This window comes from Penicillium cataractarum (genome assembly GCF_028827025.1).
Source record: "Penicillium cataractarum strain IBT 29864 chromosome Unknown utg000001l, whole genome shotgun sequence".
Taxonomy (NCBI): Eukaryota; Fungi; Ascomycota; class Eurotiomycetes; order Eurotiales; family Aspergillaceae; genus Penicillium; species Penicillium cataractarum.
Genome location: NW_026622737.1, coordinates 3,303,087 through 3,320,478, shown reverse-complemented (window position 1 = coordinate 3,320,478; position 17,392 = coordinate 3,303,087). Strand labels below are relative to the sequence as shown.

The 17,392-nt window shown below is 53.0% G+C and overlaps 4 protein-coding genes across 4 annotated transcripts; 2 read left to right on the top strand and 2 right to left on the bottom strand.

The window, feature by feature from the left end:
• Nucleotides 1–1,905: 1,905 nt before the first annotated feature.
• N7496_001136 (PA and RING finger domain protein) lies at nt 1,906–4,616 on the top strand (the record flags this gene model as incomplete). The annotated part of the gene is made up of 2 exons (XM_056694067.1): nt 1,906–4,229; nt 4,289–4,616. The coding sequence occupies 2 exons, from the start codon at nt 1,906–1,908 to the stop codon at nt 4,614–4,616; spliced, it is 2,652 nt and encodes an 883-aa protein (XP_056560796.1).
• A 512-nt stretch (nt 4,617–5,128) lies between these two features.
• On the bottom strand, nt 5,129–6,080 carry N7496_001135 (Short-chain dehydrogenase/reductase SDR; the record flags this gene model as incomplete). The annotated part of the gene is made up of 2 exons (XM_056694066.1): nt 5,129–5,517; nt 5,579–6,080. The coding sequence occupies 2 exons, from the start codon at nt 6,078–6,080 to the stop codon at nt 5,129–5,131; spliced, it is 891 nt and encodes a 296-aa protein (XP_056560795.1).
• Nucleotides 6,081–7,548: 1,468 nt separating this feature from the next.
• On the top strand, nt 7,549–11,263 carry N7496_001134 (uncharacterized protein; the record flags this gene model as incomplete). Its single annotated transcript, XM_056694065.1, has 2 exons — nt 7,549–7,590; nt 7,778–11,263. 2 exons carry the CDS (start codon nt 7,549–7,551, stop codon nt 11,261–11,263), a joined length of 3,528 nt encoding a protein of 1,175 aa, XP_056560794.1.
• Nucleotides 11,264–12,421: 1,158 nt separating this feature from the next.
• N7496_001133 (ubiquitin-binding TORC1 subunit KOG1) lies at nt 12,422–17,052 on the bottom strand (the record flags this gene model as incomplete). The annotated part of the gene is made up of 5 exons (XM_056694064.1): nt 12,422–12,611; nt 12,671–13,008; nt 13,071–13,404; nt 13,468–16,526; nt 16,594–17,052. 5 exons carry the CDS (start codon nt 17,050–17,052, stop codon nt 12,422–12,424), a joined length of 4,380 nt encoding a protein of 1,459 aa, XP_056560793.1.
• Between the last annotated feature and the right edge of the window lie 340 nt (nt 17,053–17,392).

The window sequence follows — 17,392 nt, the reverse complement described above, 5'->3', positions numbered from 1 at the left end:
GGATGGGATTCGTGGTTTATAAGGTTGGCATCCCTCCTTCACCCGACCGATACCTCACAGCTATCGGAGCTCTGTGACGACATAACGCGGGGAGGGAAAGCGAATAGAGACAACAAAATTACTGCAAAAGTCGGATCGATTGTCATGACGTGCTACTAGAACTTTTAGAAACGTGGGATATGCATCGATCGCGGGACGTGGTAAGCCATCCGTGTCATGGGTCGTCCTATTGCGGACTGACCAAGCTCATGTTGGCCACTAGAATCAGTCGTTTAATATATATCCGCCTCCAGGAAGTCAATTAGTAGTACGAAATAATAGAAGAGTTTGGCCATCAACCGGGGACTGGTTTCAGTTTGCTCCCATGGGTAACACTTGGTTTTGCTGACGAGTGCGGTAATTTTGATCATACGGTACGATTACTCTTGGTATAATTGCATGGTGAGTACCAGGCACTTAATGCCTCGATTTGAACACAAGTCTTGGCTGAAGACTTTGCTAATTTAGTTTCCCAATATTTAAGATCTTGCTTTCTGCGGGCTATGATACTATAGTTGACTGGTGTGTCCATCAACTCGGAATGAAGTCCTGTGAGCTTTACGTAAATACCATACACCATAGCTCGTCTGGGGAAAGTGGATCCGCAGGCCTAGACTATGGGCCTCAACATAAGAAATATCTCCAACTCGTGGATAGTTCGAGCGTGTAGGGATAATTACCGTTATCGTTATCATTCGCGCACAGAGTCAAAAATCTGTGCCCTGTAATCTTCAAGAACAGATACCTATATGGCCCGCTTCCGTGTTAAAGGGAAGATATATTCCACGTACTACTGAGCTTGATCTTGCTACACTCTATAAATCCTAGTCTTTCTCTAATTAAAGAAAAAAGGACAATGCATTCACCCCTCTGGATTTAAGTTACGCTAACCAAGTCAACAGCCGCGACCTATGTATCAACATCAATTATGAGGATATCCGACAGTAGTGCCCCCATTAGATAGGACTCTTCGAATAGTCATTTCGACTATAGCGTACAATCAAGCTCCGGAAAAGGTTGCGATGGAAGATCCTTACAAGGAGAATGGTTACAAGTGGCTGAACCCCATATATTTACACAATTCACATGGTCCAGCCCTTTTTTTTAAACTGGATAGAAAAGGGTTGCTACTTTTGCTACTACCATTTTGGATCCTATAAGCATGATGAGGAGACGATCAGCGGAGGAAGCGGGCACCGACATTAGGTGGGCGGGAGACCTGCGAGCAGATGGGGCCGTGACCTAAAACTTGGTACTGGAGGGGCTTTATTACTGTGTTAATTAATTAAATCCCGATCGCCTAACTTAATCACATGCTATGCTGAAGAGAATCGGAAAATATCAAATACTCAATGATTATCAACCATCTTTCGAGTACTCTATACAGGACTAAGAAGTGTTTTACAGTAGTATATAGTATAGAGATACTAGTAATGCGAGCAAGTGTGCGTCATTGCCTAAGGCAACAGACACATGATCAGAGCGCAATGCCGTCACAGGGTTACATAATCCATCAGTTCACCTGCGTGGTGGGCTCTCCTTCTCCACTCCCGACTGACTTCACCATCCCCTGCCATCGTTCCCCTATATTTCCCCCGTCTTTTGGCATCTGCGTGCATTTTACCACCTGTGTGTCGCTTTGTTTTGACCAGCGGTGCTGCTCATTTCCCCCGATGAGTGGCCCCCCGTTCCTTTGCCGCCAACCGAGGGATTGGTACCTAAAGATCTGGGCGTGTCAGCGTTGTCATACAACGGATATCTAGGCATCCTCAATCGTGCCACTCGAGCTTCTGTTATTCTCCGGTCCATTCTTCCTTTTGTCTATTCATCTATTCCGTGCCTATACTTACGCCTTGTCTGCCCAAAATGCGACCTCCACGTCTCCTCCTGATACTCTTCTGCCTAATCTTCTTCCCGATCTTCCTCACCCTCTTTTCCGCGCTTTCTTCGCCTACTGTTGCGACCCCTAATACGCTCGCTGGTCGGACGTCCGGGCTGCATGCCCTATTCTCATTCAACATTCCATCGTCGCTCTTTCCTCCGTCGGCCATTATCAGCCTCACCGATGACAACTCGACCTTTTTCCTGGCCCGCCCTGCGGCATTTGGCCCGCTTCTCCCCGGTAAAGGCCTGAGTGGCCAGCTTTGGGTTGGAAGTGGCTTTGGTGAAGGTGGCTTAACCGCCGGGGTAGAAGGGGAGTTGGGCTGCTCTGATATTCCCGGCTGGGGCGAAGGTAATGGTGCCAAGAACCCAGACTCGGCTGCCAGGGGCAGCGAACAGAAACCTGGGAAATCTGGAAGTGGTGCCATGAATGATACGCCTTCCTCGCAGAACCGCGCCCGGCTGCCAGCTCAGGCCGAAGCCGCCAGACAGAACGACCGAGGCGACGTTGCGGCTCCTCCCTCGTTGAACGACGGGACCGACGATCATTTGCAGACGGATGGTGCTTCGGATGCAGGGGCAACTCAGAAGTACGGAGACTACGTCCAAGCCAAGAAGTCTACACACGCCGATATCCAGTCGTTACAGGAGACTGCCGAGATTCAGGGCAATGTTGTGTTACTCAGCCGTGGTGGCTGTGGCTTCCTTGAAAAGGTCAAGTGGGCCCAACGTCGCGGTGCGGTTGCAGTGATTGTTGGCGATGATACTCGAGGCGGTAATCTGGTTACCATGTATGCTCGGGGTGATACTTCGAATGTTACCATCCCAGCCCTATTTACTTCCTACACCACTGCGCACCTTCTATCGTCGCTGATTCCCGCGCATTCGGGTGGAACCACCGGCTTAGGCGAAGCGTCGAAATCGTTACATGCCAAGATTGCCGGTCAGGCTAATGCGGATGCGCAAGGCCCAGCAGCAGCCACAACTACCAAGGCCACGACTGTTCCCTCGTCAACTTCTACCACCGTTTCCAAGGATCAAGCTGCCGTTGTTTCGCATTCCAATGGTGGATTCTTCCGTACTATTGGCTCGTTCTTTGGCCTCTGTAGCAAACACGGAGGCTCAGGGCATCAGGAGGATAGCCGCCGCCCACCCAGCAGCGGAAACATTGATTGGCTCACGCCGGGTTCGTGGGATAAGTCTGAACCTCTATCGGGCTCCTCCAAGAATTCAATGAATTCGAACCGTCGCAGCCGTGGCAAAGTTGATGATAACACGAGTTACAAGAAACTTGAGCTGTCACCCGAGGATGATATTAGTGACGATGATTTTGTCATTGGGGTTCAGGATTGGAGAGATCCTGACTTGATGTTGCCCAAGAGCAGCACGCCGCCCACACCCAGCACCTCAGTGAGTGGCAAAGACAGTGCAAAGACATCTGCGCCGGACGCAGATACAGCGTCACCGTCCAGTTTGCTTCGCGGTGGCAGCATAACTCCGGGAAGCGGTGAATATCAAAGCATCGACAAGTCGACTGGTTATGTTCGTGACGCGAGTGCGAAGAATGCCGAGAAGGACTTCAATACTGCAGACACAGAATCCGGTTCCCCGAGCAAGGGCTGGTTCTCAAGCCACTTTGGGTGGGGTGATGAACTGAAGCAGCCTGCCCAGCCTTCTTCAGCCGCGACCCAGAGCGCTGCAACAATGAATCAAAAGAGCCAAAATCCGGTTTCTTCGTCAAGCGTCCCAACCATCATGTTCTCAGAACACGAGGGTCTTTGGGTTACCCTAACCCCAACCAGCATGTCGACCAGCCCCTTCTTCGACACCCTTTTGGTTTTGGTTATTAGTCCATTATTGACATTGACCGTGGTCTATGCATTGCTGTTGCTTCGATCTCGGATTCGACGTCGCCGGTGGCGCGCACCCAAGTCGGTCGTTGAACGTCTTCCTGTCCGAACTTACCACACAATTGCCCACACATCTTCTTCTTCATCAAGCTCCAGCTCTCCACGACCATCCAGCCCCGGAGGTGTTTCGCCAACATCCCCGCTTCTTGGTCACGAAAGCCGCTCCACTCAGTCTCGGCCGACCCGATCGCGCTCACAAACTGTTGCAGGTGTTTTGACGGACTCGTCTTCGTTGCCCAAGGAAGAGAAATCGGCGAGTGTGCAGTCTGGATCAATACTATGGAGACGCAAATACACTGGAAGACAAGTGGAATGCGTGGTCTGCCTCGAGGAATACGTGGATGGACAAAGCCGGGTTATGAGTTTGCCGTGTGGTCATGAATTCCATGCGGAGTGCATGTAAGTACCATACTCTGTCTTTTGTCTCATGACTGTTTCATATACTGACCTTGATATAGTACCCCGTGGCTTACCACCCGACGACGAACCTGTCCGATCTGCAAGGGCGACGTTGTTCGCTCGATGTCTCATTCTCAACCTGGCGACACGCAGAACGAGTCTTCCGCCGAGGATGCAGACCACCGAGCTGATCCAACTGCTGCACCCGTTCTCATTGCCGGGGTTGACGACGATGATATCTCCGATGATGAACAGAATGTGGGTCTTCTTTCTGGCCACTCGAGTTCCGCTCCACAGTCCAGTTGGCGAAACCTCGCCTCCCTTAGCTTCTCCGCTCTTAGTGGCGACACAATCTGGCATCAAGCCCATGCGGACCGGAACCGCTAACAACATTTCTGATTTACTTTATCCTTTCCGCTATCCTTTATTTTTCTTGTCCAGCCGCCAACTGGGCATCGCTTTGATCTTCTGGCGCAAGCTGTATTAGCGATCGTTTGATTCCCTTATGATTTGAACTTGCGGGGCGTTTAGTGTGTACATCTCCGAGTGCTGGACAGTTGCCAAGCACTTGCGAGCATTGTTGAAGCGGCTGGGACATACCGCAGGTCTATCGTTTCAAACCCCATTTCCTTTGGTTACTAGAGAGCCTTCGAATTGATACCATTGCTGTTCTACTAGCCGCTTTGTATTTTCTGCCACCCACGGCTAAGTGTAGATCGCCATGGCGACATCCTATGTAATGATACCTGTCTTTTAAGCCCGTATTTGCTAGCAATCTATTTTCCTAAAATGAATAGTAAACGTGGATAAAATCTTGATTCTGGGCCTAACTCATGCCGTGTAACGTACTGAGTTGCCATCCCAACAACGGAGGTGCAATCCCAATTACTCGCAACGCTCTACTCTTTCTCGGCATAAACATTGCCAGCGATATCCTCAAAGACATCCAATGCATGCGCACACTGATCACGAACGAGGCCAACCCGCGGAATCATGTCTCGACCCATCGGCAGGAAGCGCTCTGCTTCATGACCAGCTCCAGCACCCTCCCCGACCGCCACTTCAAAGATTGCTTTAGCAGCCTTATCGGCGTCACCATCTCCCACAAATGTTCCGTTCTTGAAAGCGTCCATCATCTTCTCTGCCACCGATCCCTTATAATCATCCGGCAAGGGGGCTTCAGCCATCGGAGAGGAATTGCCAATGTTGGTATTGAAGGTTCCCAGCCACACCGTCAATAGACGAATGTTGAATGGAGATACCTCTTTAGCAAGAACACGTGTCGAAGCTATACAAATCATCCTAGTTAGTACCTGCGTCTAATTCTGTGTGATACTGACGTCACGTACCATCTAGCGCAGCTTTTGCCGCCGCATATCCTCCCATACTATCACGGCCATCCAATGCAGCACCAGAACTAATGTTCACAATGATTCCAAAGCGTCGCTCCCGCATGCGAGGGACTAAGGCTTGGATCAGACGGCTTGGCCCAAAGTACATAGTTTCCATCTGTCGGCGGCGCTCTTCGTCCGAGAGTTGCTCCACGGCGCCGAACAGAACGTATCCAGCATTATTGACCAGGACGTCTATCTTGCGTCCCGATGCTTCCAGCTTCTCCACAAGAACTCCTGCTGCGGACAAATCATCCACGTCGAGCACATGCCATTCACCGCCCTTCGCCTCAACTTCCGCCACAAGATCTGGGGTGCGAGACGGCTGTCTAGATGTCGCAATAACAGTATGCCCATGTCGCTGGGCTTCACGGGTCAGTGCCAGACCGAGACCGGACGAGCAGCCGGTTATGAGCCATGTAAGCGGGCGAGCTGGCTTGGTGAAGATCGGACTGGACATGATGGAATTTTCGGGTCTCTTGTAAATAGTAGAGAATATATATCGTTTTAAGCAACAAAGAAGCTCCTGTGATACTTATCCAACATTCTATCTCTTCAACGCCGGGCAACTAAGCGCCTTTTATACCGCAGATTTGGTCTCTGGACCCCTCCCGCGGGCCGTTGGGGTTACCCTGGCGTTAGGGTTCCATTGCGGAGTTAACTGTGGGGCCGACACCTCAATTGGAGTATATCGAACTTTACTCCAACGTCTGGTCATGCCCGGAGATATATGCAAGGATATCCCGTTAACTATCTCCGTAATCTGACATTTCTCCACCATAAATGCATATGAATGGCTTGTCCAATGATCTTTGAGATATACAACCACAACATCCATGTCTATCCTAGCTGAGTTCCGCCGTCAGTGGAAGCGTTTGAACAACAGTAGCGTGATGTCCAAAAGCTTAATAAAATATCATGGGACAGCCACGTTGATTGATAGCTAATGAGCTAACTGGTACCGGGAAAAATCATTTACTCGAATTCAAGTAATAAACAAGTAGTTCCTCGAATCTTTTCTGTCTTGTCAATGGACGCAGAATCCTTTCACATTGCAATATCATCAATAACGTATGTAGCCCAGCTATCAATCGCCCATTGCAAGGTCGTGATGCAGCTTCTTTGATCATCCGGGCCCCGTAATCTTTGGCAATGGAGTATTCCCGAGCTTTGGGGGCTATTAGGATAGGCCATGCTTCAGTAATTAAACTTGTTTGTCGTTGATTTTGCCATCAATACGACAGTTCGTCGCGAGGCCGTAATGTGTATAGAAATTTGTCGTTTAAAACAGTCGTCGCGACAGGGCGGGTCCGTATCTTTGATACTCATTCAGGTCGTGAATTCTTCTTCTTCTCTCGATCTCTCCTTTCTCAACCTCTCTGCAAGCCCCCTGAAGATGTCGGACTTGCCCAACAACCCACCAAGCGACGCCGCCGGCCGGCGGCGTCGCGTACACAAAAATCATCCGGACAGTAAGTAACAGACTAACTCTACCCTGTCTCCACTGTCCACAGACTGTGCTTTTGTCTGATGTGGCATGCTTCTGGGTACGTGGATGTGGCTGACTTCGTTGACAGGGCGCAAGATAAAGAGACTGGCCAAGGCCCAGGCCTTGCTGGAATCGAGCGGTGGCGGTGATGATCAGGGTCCGCCAGAGGTATGTAGAACAACATTATCTTCTTTAATATCTTTGCTTGATTCATCAAGAAGTACCTTGCATCACGCGGCTTGCTCATGAGGAAGTGATTGTTGATCACGATGAGATGTTACTCATCCCACGATCTTCGCTCATGGCTATCTGAGCACTTGATCGTTTGGACTCCATCCAAGCTTGGCTTGACATGGTAGTCTCATCTGATGGAACTACTCCCCCACGTGTGGATTGCTTGGGTAGACTGGCGCTGACCAAAAGCTTTTAGGAAGAGGGCATGATGGGTTCTCAGCCAGATGCCGAAGGGTCTGAAGTTCAGGTTAGTATAAAATGCCCCTATATTCGGATTGGACATACATGAAGACTAATTGCACTTTGTATAGACCATTGATCCGGTCTGTCGTTGCTCCTTTGCTGTTATACCAGGCTGCAGACTTGATAGGGCTCGAAAGCCCTATGTTGACCATGATGATGTTGTGATAAGATGTGCTGATGCCAATACCTAGCAACAGGTTGAGCAAGGCGAGGATACTGTGCCTGCTGAAGCAGTATCGAGTCCGACCAACGAGCCTGCACAGGCGCAGGCAACACTGGGGGAAGACCACCAGCAGACGCCCCTGCCAAATGAGGAGGATGCCTCGCGATCTCCTGGTCCCGAACAAGAATCGCCTGAAGCTATTGTTGACGAAGCGCGTAGAAAACGTCGACAATTTCGACCAGACGCGCCCTCGTTCATACCTTCAGCGAGATTCAATCCCTCGGCGCCCTCATTTATACCATCCGTCACTGCTGGTGGTTCTTCCAACCCTCCCGTCTCGTCTGCTCGCTCCTCTCGGAGATCTCATCCTCTTCCTGCTCGTCCTCAACCACCTCGAGCTTCTCTTTCTCCTCCCCAACCTCCTCAACATCGCCGTCCTTCCCCTTCTTGCCCCGACTTCCCAAATCCTCTCTCGACCCCCATCTCTCCACCTCCGTCTTTGAACCCTCTGTTTGGAGCGCCAGCTACTTGGCAGCCATCTGGAGACCCTCGTTCCCCGTTAACTGGGAACACTTGGGACCACTTGCTGCCTTCATCTCTGAACTGGAGTCCTTCACGCTCTCAGACTTTTTCTGAGTCCCCCTCTTCTCATCTCCTCAACTTCTCTGCTTCTCATCCCGTCGAGAGGCCTTCGCCCACTCCTCTACCTGCACGCAATCAACCCCGCCGTCGTAGGCTTAGCTTCTCCACTCTTTCTGAGTGTAGGGCACGTACGCCTCCTTCGAGAAGTCCTCTGATCATTTGGGAAGATCCAGAATCTCCAGATCAGATCGCCATGTCTCACAACAGACCATCCCACCCCGCCTATCACCAGGGCCAGGGCCGAGGTTTTCGTCGAGGCTATGGCCGGGCTCATCACTACCTCCCTCCCCACGCTCCTCCTGAGCCTACTCAACACGCCCCTGCTGGGAATCTTCACCACGGCCATGCTGGACCTGCTCACCGTCCTCAGGCTGGGCCTACTCATCATGTTCCTGCTCCGCCTGCTCAGCGTGCTCCTCCTGAGCAGACTCACCGCGAACATGCTGGACCTCGTCACCTGGTTAATTCTGTGACGGCTGACTATGCCCCAGCTGGACCTCTTCAGCTTCACCTGGGACCTGCTCAGTACACCCTAGCTGGACCTCCTCAGCTTGCTCCTGCTGGGCCTGGTCAACACGTTCCTGCTCCGCCTACTCAGCGTGCCCCTCCTGCACAGACTAACCACGTTCATGCTGGGCATGGCCATCATGGACCTACTGCACCTGCTCAGCGTGCTCCTCCTGTGCAGCCTCACCGCGCCTATGCTGGACCCCCTCAGCATGTTCATGATGGGCTGACTTACCGTGACCTAGCTGCCCGGTCTGCTCACCCTGCCCAGGCTCGGCCGATTCACCATGGACCAACTGCACCCGCTCAGCGTGCTCCTGCTGAGCAAACCAACCACGTTCATGCTGGACCCTCTCACCCGGTTCATTCTGTGACGACTGACTATGCCCCAGCTGGACCTGCTCAGCGTGCTCCTCCTGGGCAGACTAATCACGTTCATGCTGGGCCTATCCATCATGGTCCTGCTCCGCCTGTTCAGCGTGGTCCTTTGGGGCATACTAACCACGTCCATGCTGCGCTTGCTCACCTTGCCCATGCTGGGCGTGTTCATCATGGTCCTACTGCGCCTGCTCAGCATGCTCCTCAGGTGCCGATTCACCATAGCCTGGCTGGACCTGCTCACCTTGCTCCTGCTGTGCCGACTAGCCACACCCTGACTGGCCCTCCTTATCGCGCCCCTGCTGGACCTGTTCAGCGTCCTCCTGCTGGGCCTACTCACCAAGTTCCTGCTGGGCCTTCTCACCAGGCCCCTCTTGGAGCTTTCCCCCCAGCTCCCCCTCATCCCGGTCCTCCTGGGTTCGATCCGACGAGGACGTCTTACCAGACCACAGTGCAAGACCCTTGCACTGGGGCTCTGGTCACGGGGGATTACTACCCCAACCTCCACACCATCGTCCTCCCTGGCCCTTATGGGCACCCAGTCCAGTACCCGGCAGTAATTGGATATTTTGATCCAATTACTGCCTCGTACCCTGCCGCAGGTTTCGGAGCTGCCCTGCCATTTTTCCCGCTTGCCGCCATGCCGAACAACGGCAGACGGCTGCAGGGAGACCCCTTCGCCGCCGGGCCTCGCCAGTTTGAGGCTCCGCCAGGTCATATCGCGCTTGGGCCAACTCTCAGCATGCCGCGAGAGTTGGCCCAGCCCGGTACTGGCCAACGTTCTCAGGCACCCGGGGTGCCTGGAGTTCGTGCTGCTGTCGGTGTTCCCGCCGATACTGGGAGCCGAGGGTCTCGTCCCCTCATCCCCACGGTTCCGGAGTTCCGCCCGGAGTTGGCTCGTGGCGTGCCGGTCAACGAAGGGCAAACTGCCCGAAACACTGAGAGCACGGTCTCTCAGCGACCGCAAGGGGAGAACCCGTCGATGGGGCCTAGTCAGCCTCAGCAAAATCGGCTACGACCAGCGGAGTGGGTGGGCGCCGCTTCTGCACGGAGTCTTTTTGGCTCGCAAGTTCTGCCGGAGCGTCCGTTCGGCCCATGGGTGGTGGACCCAAATGGGCCAGCATCGGGCTTTGCGCGACGACAGACGGCAAGTGCAGAGGAAGCTCCCAGCCGTTCTGCGACTCCAACTGAGCAGGAGTCGGGTGATGGACTTAGTGAACCCTTCACCCCCCCGGATCAGATTGAGGACCCCGAGGACCCGTCCGAGAGTTCGTCCTCTCCCACGGCCAGCGGGCCACCCTCAACCCCCTGGGGCCAATCAAGCCCTCAGCGTCACCCTCACTATGAGGTCGCCGAGTTCCTCACTCAGATGAGGGCTCGGGAGGAGCAGCGCTGGGCAGAACAGCACCGGGCGGAAATGGGGCAGTCTGAGGCTCACGCCTCTCGAATGCCGGGTTCTCAGGCTGACACACTGAGGGCCATCATCGAGGACCCTGCCCGGTTTGGGCTGTCTATGGCCAATTCCCAGGCCAATAGACTCGAAGCCCTGGCGGGTTACGACCCTCGTGCTCAGTCTCGCCCTGGCCCTGGCCCGGCCAGCCCCAGTCCTGCCCGCGGGCAAACCCCAGCTGCCGGCCTGGCAAGTCAGCAGCTGGTTTCGGCATTCGACCAGGTTTTCCAGAACCTGGCGAGCTACGCCGAGGGGTACTCCAATTACCAGGGAGTACCCCATGCTGCCAACACCGTCGGTGGGCGCAACGTGCTGGGGGGCACGTTCGACCCATTCGATGATTTTGGCGGCATTCGCCCGGCCGCACCCCTCGGCCCAGCCGTCACCTGGCGGCAGCGTAGTCCCCCTCGCTGGTTGGAGCGCCGCGAGGGCCTTGGCCTACGTGCCGACCCGGAGGAGGCTGACGCCTTCCACGAGCGCCTCGAGCGCGGGGAGGCTTCCCCTGGGGGTCCGTCTCGCGAGAGCGGCCCCCAGTAAGACTGTATACCAGTCTTTTCCCAAAGCTGGCTTGCCAGCTTTTGTTTGATTAATGTCTTGTTGGAGTAGATCTGTGGGAGATCTGGGCGAGGAAAAAGGGAACACCGGTGACCTGGTTGTTCTGTGATCTTTTTCTTTGCTCTGATCTCCCACAGATCTACCCATGAGCCATTATTTGATTTTTCGTTGTTAGTTTTGTCTCTTCTCTGTGTTTGTTCACGTTGAGATTGGTGTTGGAGCGTTTGCAAGGGGGGATTCGTCCTCGCCTTGTGACTGCACCTGCGCTGGTCTCTCGGACCACACACAAATCAATTTTGCTCAGTGCCGGGTTTCGATTTATCTTGCCATATATTCTCTCGTATTTCCTTCGTATCTTTATTCCTATTGCTATTTGCATCGTTTTAGCATTTCAGTACTATGCAGGGTGAATGATTGCTGACCCCCTTAGATACTTGACGTCGGATTAGCATGTCACAGTTGCATCACGTGACGTAGGTTGCCCTGATTTCCCACTCGTCAAGCAGTTACCACGGGCATTAAAGGCACTGATAGAGGCACACACGCGAAATTTTGCGAGAAGAGATCGAGTAATCCGAGGTGAGCATAGCTCTTATAGATGATAGTTTAAAGAGACACTTATCATGGCACTTGATGGTTACATGAAAGAAAAGAAATCGTCATTCAAGAACACGGCGATCATTGGGAAGGCCCATTTACGTTCAGCCAAGTGCAACTATTACAACGCAATGACTGTCTCAAATTCTTCCTTTCGCCTAAAAAGTCATTCTAAGTGTTAAATACGACCGGAATATCTAGAGTCCGAATAGAAAGGAGTATTAGAAGGAAAAATAAGAATGTAAACTTAGAAGCCGAGGGCTTCATCTCGAAGAAAGACAGGTGTTCTCGAAAGGAAAAAAAATCAAAATGGGAATATCTCAAAGAAAGAAGAAACAAAAGCCAGACAAAGCACAGTTCGCGATGGGAATTAAGAATGAAAAAAAAAATCACAGAACCGAAAACTCGCCAAGACGCCGTGTATATTGTGCGGGATATGTTGCTCAGAGCCATATTACAAGAGCGAAAGGCTCGAGAAAAAGAAAAACAGGTAAAAGAAAAAAAATCATACAGCGAAGAAAAGGGGAAGATGTCGCGCTCGGTCTAGCAAGAAACGAGATTGATGTGGTGGTCGTTTAGTGCCGCGCACGCGAGCATGGTTCGGTGCGGGTGGAAGGCCGTACCAGCGATGGGAGAGGAGCGGTTGTGGTGGAGGAAGCTCGAGTACGGCTCGAAGGTGGAGAGGTATGTGCCATCGACGTTGTAGGTTTTGACTTCGTGGCGGTTTGTGCCCCTATCGAGAAAAGGTTAGTCATTGCATGCTAGAAACGTCTTGGGTAGGTGGATACGTACATGCTGAAGACAGGGGCATGTTCGTGGACACTCAGAGTGCGAAGAGTATCCTTGGTGGCGGAGATAGTGGAGAGGGCGCCATTCATGCGAAGATCCCATAGGCGGATCTCGCCATTGCGGCTGCCGGAGATGAGCTCTCGCAAGCCACCCCGTTGCATGTGGACATTAGTGATCCACTGCTTATGCTCACGCCAGACCTTGATCATCGATGTAGTGGGTTTGAGACGTTGATCGAAGACACGGACAGCACCGTCACCGAAGCCCGCAACGAAAATGTTGCCAGCAACTTGATCCGAAGTCAGAGACGTGATGCAGGAACCGGAGCGTGCGGGAATATCCTATGATGAAAGAGTTGGGGTTAATGAAGGGCTCCGAAGCTTGCAGATCGTCCAACACTTACATTAGTGCACACTTCGGTAGCTGCGTTCCACACCCGGATCACCTTCACATCTCCTGCAACGAGAGCCTTTCCTTGTCCCTGCTGCCAGTCAAGCACGAGACCCGCGTTGCGGTTGCTTGGAATTAGTTCAGGCAAGGCCCGGAAAGCTGTCACGACCTCAATGTTCCTTGCCGACTCGTAGTGACGGAAAAGCTTGAGTACACCATCGGAAGAACCAGTCAAGAGAAGGGCTTGATCATCCTCATTGATGTAGCGGACTTCGTTGATCTTCGACCCCACGGGGTTCCCATTCGAGAACTGGTTGAGGCGCTTGTGGTTCTGCCAGTCCCAGATCCTGTGCGAGAGAGTCAGAGTCAATAGGAAAGCCATAACATTGGTGCCCTCTTGCTGAACTTACGCAATAGTATCCCGATCATCCGCAACGGCGAGATGATCCTCGAATTGGTGGAAGCACATCTTCAACGGCTGGCTGCTGTTCGAGAGTAGAGTAACCGAATTGTCCCACCGGCTTGTGCCGGCCTTACCCTTGAGGGGTTGCGTCTCTGAAATAATCTTCTCGTTGCGGCCGCGTCGCCAAAGTCGCTCGTTGTAATCGGAACTACCGGGTTCGTCGGGTTCATTCGGTTTCATCTGGGGCTCGCGGAAATACTTTTCGAGCGTAAGTACGGGATTTCCAGCAATCTCCAAGACCTCCTCTCGGGTAACGGGGCGGTAAACAAATGATGGAATTACCTCTGTGGACCAGGCTAGGAAATGGCTCTTCAGCGGGATAACGGGTGCGACCTCTGGGTTCCTAGGTTCGAAGCCTCGAGACGTGGGAGTAGGAGCTTGGTGATAAGCTGTTGCTGGAGCGACATGGTCGTTTACTTCTGGAGGGCGCGTCCATTCGGGGGGAGCACGACCGCGGGGGGTCATGGGCATCCGACTTTTCGAGGTTGGCGATGGAGGGGTCGAATTTTCGGAAGAATCGGTCGCAGAGCCGCCGAAGGCAAGGTTCTTTAGAGAGGCGGCAACACTGGCAGTGCGTCTGAAGCCTAGCGAAAGGTAGCCTTCTTGTTTGGCGGGTGCTGTTGTTGACGATGGGGGTGTTGAGGGCGGTGCTGACTTCTTCGTCTCCGGTCGTTCCTGTACCTGATACCGTTGTGACATACGGCTTGTGAGATCCAGAATTTCGATTCTGATTCTGTCAGCAAGAGTCGACATGGGTGACTCCAGAAGGGCAAGGTGAATGTAGTCAACAATAATACCAGCATCCTGGGCGATGTCAGGGTGCGGGTCGACGGAAAGGATAAGAACCTGTTTCCAGATTGTACCGAACGTGGTGTTCCGAGACAATTGGGTTTGCTTGGGCTCGCTAATAATATCACCATTCTGGCCTTCGATGCGGCTAGTGTGCGAGTTTTCGTTTTGCAGACGGTGCATCAGGGATCGTTTCTCATCCTGCAGCTCTTCATAAGCAGCCACCACAAACTTATTCTGGTGGCGCTTGACAAAGGTCGAGAAAAAGACAGCAAGCTCTTTGCGGACAAGCACACTTCCATCAGCCGACATGGGCAAGACCGACAAAGCTAAGGACTCCTCAATCTGGGCCACTTGGTCGGTCAGATCGGGAATTCCAAGGAATGTCGTGACTGCATGAAGCATAGCAGCGCGAACTTCCGGTACTGGGTCAAAGTTCAATTCACAAAGTCTGGTCGGAGCTGCACATCGAATTCCCATCCACTTGGCTTCCGGGAAATCACGCCAGAGCATACTCAAACAGAGGCATGACCACTGACGAAGCAGGGGGTTCTCAACGTCGCCAAGATGCCTTAAGCACGAGTCGAACAGATCACCGGACAGACACACGTTCTGACCTTGAGGATAGTTCCTGCAAAAGATGGAGACAATAAAGGCACACATGGCGCGGTGCTCGCTAGCGTTTCCAACGGGGATGGGCGAAGACGGGTTGAGAATGGAGATGAAGTAGTGAATACCATTGTCCTTGAGAAGATCAACCTGAACTCCATTGTCCACGGCCATGATGCGAGCCCAAATGAAAACCATGACGGGTTTCAATTCTTGAGCAGCTGACTGCAACAGCTTCACGACATAGGGGAAAATACCAATGCTGAGAGCCAGGTGGACAGCCCATGGGCCCAGATCCAGGAACTTGCTCAGCAATATCAATGCGCGTAGTCGGTGAGCCTGACTGAGAAGGACTTGCAAGACAATAGGTAGCTGATCCGGTGGGTTCTTCTCCGTGGGACCAGACGAAAGATAAACCTCGAATGCGGTGAGTTGCTCAGCGAAGAACGTAGAATGCTGGTACTCATACTGTCGGCGACCCTCCTCGTGATCGATCAGAGCAGGCAACTGCGAAAGTACCATCTCCACGGCAAGATCCCAGCTCTTCCAGAGCGCGTGCTGGTGAGTTCCAGGGAGTTCCGGCGAGGAGATGGGATGACATTTGTAGGTGCGCATGATACGCTCACTAAGGAGGAAATTGCGGAAGAGTGCAGCAACCATCAGATCCTGTCGGAAAAGCTTCTTGAAAAGAGCCCGCGGCAGCGTATTCCAAGCAATCGTATCGGTGATCGCCGTGAAGATCCAGTTGAGCTCTCCGAGCGGACTGCGACGATCCTGGAGGCGACCTGGGACACGGAAATCGTCGATGGAGAGATCAGTCCGCAGCGGGTTCTGCAAAACGAAGAATCGCAGCGCGATTTCAATCGGGGTGGTGAGACAACAAGTAAAGAGATCGGCGGGTAGGTCGGGGTTCGTTGGAAGGGACTCGTTCTTTTGGCAGGCTGCAAGAAGAATGCAATCGCTGTAGTTTTGCACAATGGCATTGGGGTCACGCTTCTTAGCCTCCGCATTTTCTTTCTCGTGCTTCTCCACGAAGGTATGGAAGTTCTGGACAATGTTCCCCGCATGTGATACGTCAAAAACGAAGAGACTGGGGCCAGCGAGCCACGACTGGAGGTCATAAAGTGGCACAGGGATATATTGGGTGTAGTTCTTGTTGAACACCCAGATTTCACCGGATTGGGTGGGCAAGGGCACTCCGTGGCCATTGTAATGTAGAAGTACTCGCTCGTCCTTGGCATTCCTTCGCAAAGACATACAGAACTTCTTGGTCTCGTCGACCGATGGGTCCAGATATTGCTTGTATCTGGTGCGAAGACTCAACGTCTCATACTGTTCCTGCAACTTCTTGCCAATCTGTTCCATGATCTTGTTCTGGCCGCCACCCGTGGTCGAGGTGGGATCGACCCAACATTCGAGCTTCGAGGTGGGATTCGTCTTGACCACATCTGGAGGATCGACGCCGATGTTCAGACAAATCGCGAGAGCTGCAGAGACGGTCTTGAGCCTATCCTTCATGCGCCACTCCTGAGCTGGCCAGCTTCCGTCCGGGTCGCGCGGGATGCCGTTGGTCTCGTGACGTTTCTCCGTGAAATACATGTAGAAATTCTTGGGGATGACATTTACCATCAGCTTTGGGGCTTTAACCACTCGTCAATCACCACAATATGCTTACCGAGTGCAAAATCTTGAGATATTCGCTGGAGGTGTATTCCTCCTGCCATCCATGGCGCATAGCGAAGTCTTCCTCATCTTCTCCCGGCGATTTGTCGAATGTGACACGACTAGGACCATAATCACTCCGTGCTCGCTTCAGCATGGCGGGTCGGCTGCTCTCCGATCTGCGAGGGGAGGGTCGTCGAGGTGGCTCGTCTAGGGAAACCACGGCATTCTCGCCGCCAGAGCTCGTGGGGCGAGCAGGCGGGGCCAACGAGGAGGACATCTGTTCAACGGTTGTGAAGGAGCGATGGTGACTGCTCAATGGAGCAGGAGAGCGTTCGCGGGTGGGAATGGTTGTTTCTAGCTCGGGTCCAAACGCGACTCGAACTGACTTGGTAGGGCGGCGGGGTTCGGTCGCCCCGTTGGTCGCCGGTTGCTGGGGGGTCTCTTCCATATCTGCGGTTGGGTCCCTCATGTTGTATGTTCGGTCATGGTGTTACTCGAAAGGCGGGGCTTTGGAAGCCGCGGGGTTGGCAGTAGGCAGCTCAAAAGTGTGAGCACCTCCAACGTCTATCTCGCCGGGGAATGATTGGGGTTGACTGAGCACAAGTGTCACTTGCAGTAGAGGTACAGGGATGGGTGTTGTTCGGGTATGAGTTGGGCAGAAGAAACGAAGGTTGAGTTTCGAAACTGATTGAACGAAGACACTGGCGGGTTGTCAAGAGCAGCCCAGAACAGCCTGAAGGTCTGGAACCGCAAGCGACGCAACGGTGAGGCTCCGATGCTGAGCGCGCCCGGACTATTAATCCCCCGCG